This window comes from Lupinus angustifolius, chromosome LG19 (genome assembly GCF_001865875.1).
Source record: "Lupinus angustifolius cultivar Tanjil chromosome LG19, LupAngTanjil_v1.0, whole genome shotgun sequence".
NCBI classification, from domain to species: Eukaryota; Viridiplantae; Streptophyta; class Magnoliopsida; order Fabales; family Fabaceae; genus Lupinus; species Lupinus angustifolius.
The window spans coordinates 5,295,328-5,296,404 of record NC_032027.1 but is presented as its reverse complement, the minus strand read 5'-3'; the positions used below and the strand labels follow the sequence as shown (position 1 = coordinate 5,296,404).

The 1,077-nt window shown below is 34.9% G+C and overlaps 1 protein-coding gene across 1 annotated transcript in view; it reads right to left on the bottom strand.

Moving 5' to 3' along the window:
- LOC109333935 overlaps positions 1-591 on the bottom strand; it is a 3,929-nt gene extending 3,338 nt beyond the window's left edge. The window contains exon 1 of the mRNA XM_019569514.1: positions 389-591. Within this exon, the coding sequence (XP_019425059.1) occupies positions 389-591 (203 nt within the window). The remainder of the gene's footprint in view (positions 1-388) is intronic.

Sequence of the window (1,077 nt, the reverse complement as noted above, 5' to 3'; positions counted from 1 at the left end):
GTCCGAAACAGAATGTCTCCGAAAATCATGAAAATTTACCACCAAATTGGAAATAGAATTACAAGACTAAAACACAACTAGAGTTTTGTCGAACTCTTTACCAAAAATTCGCAGAAATTCATTTTCGAAAATATAATTAATAACAATATTAATAAAATCTTATAATTCAAAATTGTAAAATTTGTTGTGTTACACTTTCATTGATTCAACAACACCACAACTACATGGTGTGGGACATTTACAGGTTCTTGGTGGTCTAAAGTCAACAATTTCTTCCCATATGGATTTTAGTTGGGTAAAGAACTCAGAAATGGTTTGAGATCCTTGATTCATATGGTAGAATTCTAACTGCAACTTGGCTATATGGAAAATATCACGTTTTGAATACCTATCCTTTAGATCTTTCCAAACTTGAGAAGCATTGTTAATCCATAGGATTGACTTGACTATGGATCCTTCTATTGAGTGTTGAATCCAAGAGAGCATCATGTTGTTGCACCTTACCCAAGGAACGTGAAGAGGATCATCTGGTGATGGCTCGGGTAGACTTTCATCGATAAATTTCATCTCGTTCTTTGATTCGATAGCCATCTTGAAAAATCGAGCCCAAGCATGATATTTTTTTCCATTCAATAATGGAGTGTCGAGAACAACTACTAGGCTTTCACTAGAATGCAGGAAATATGGGTTTGAAGGATTTGTGTTGTGGTCTGCCACTATTTTGCAGAACTGAGAGAAAAGAAAAAGAGGGATTTGTCTTGTTGCTTTATGTAGAGTGACATATGAAAAGAGGAAGGAGAGGGAGGTTGGTAATCAGAGCAATTGTTGCTCTGATACCATCTCAAAGATACAACAATGCATAAAGGAAGAAAAAGAATGAATAAGATCTTTTATTTATTAGTCAAAGAGAAAAACAGAGAAAGGAAATTGACTTGATCTTCTAAAGGGGAAGGCCCTATATACTAAATATGGAAAGGAAAGATAACAACCTAACAAACTTAACCATAAAGTAACTAAAAACGGAAAGGGCCAAAGAATAAGAAATGGGCCAACAGAAAATAACAAGGCCCAAACAGA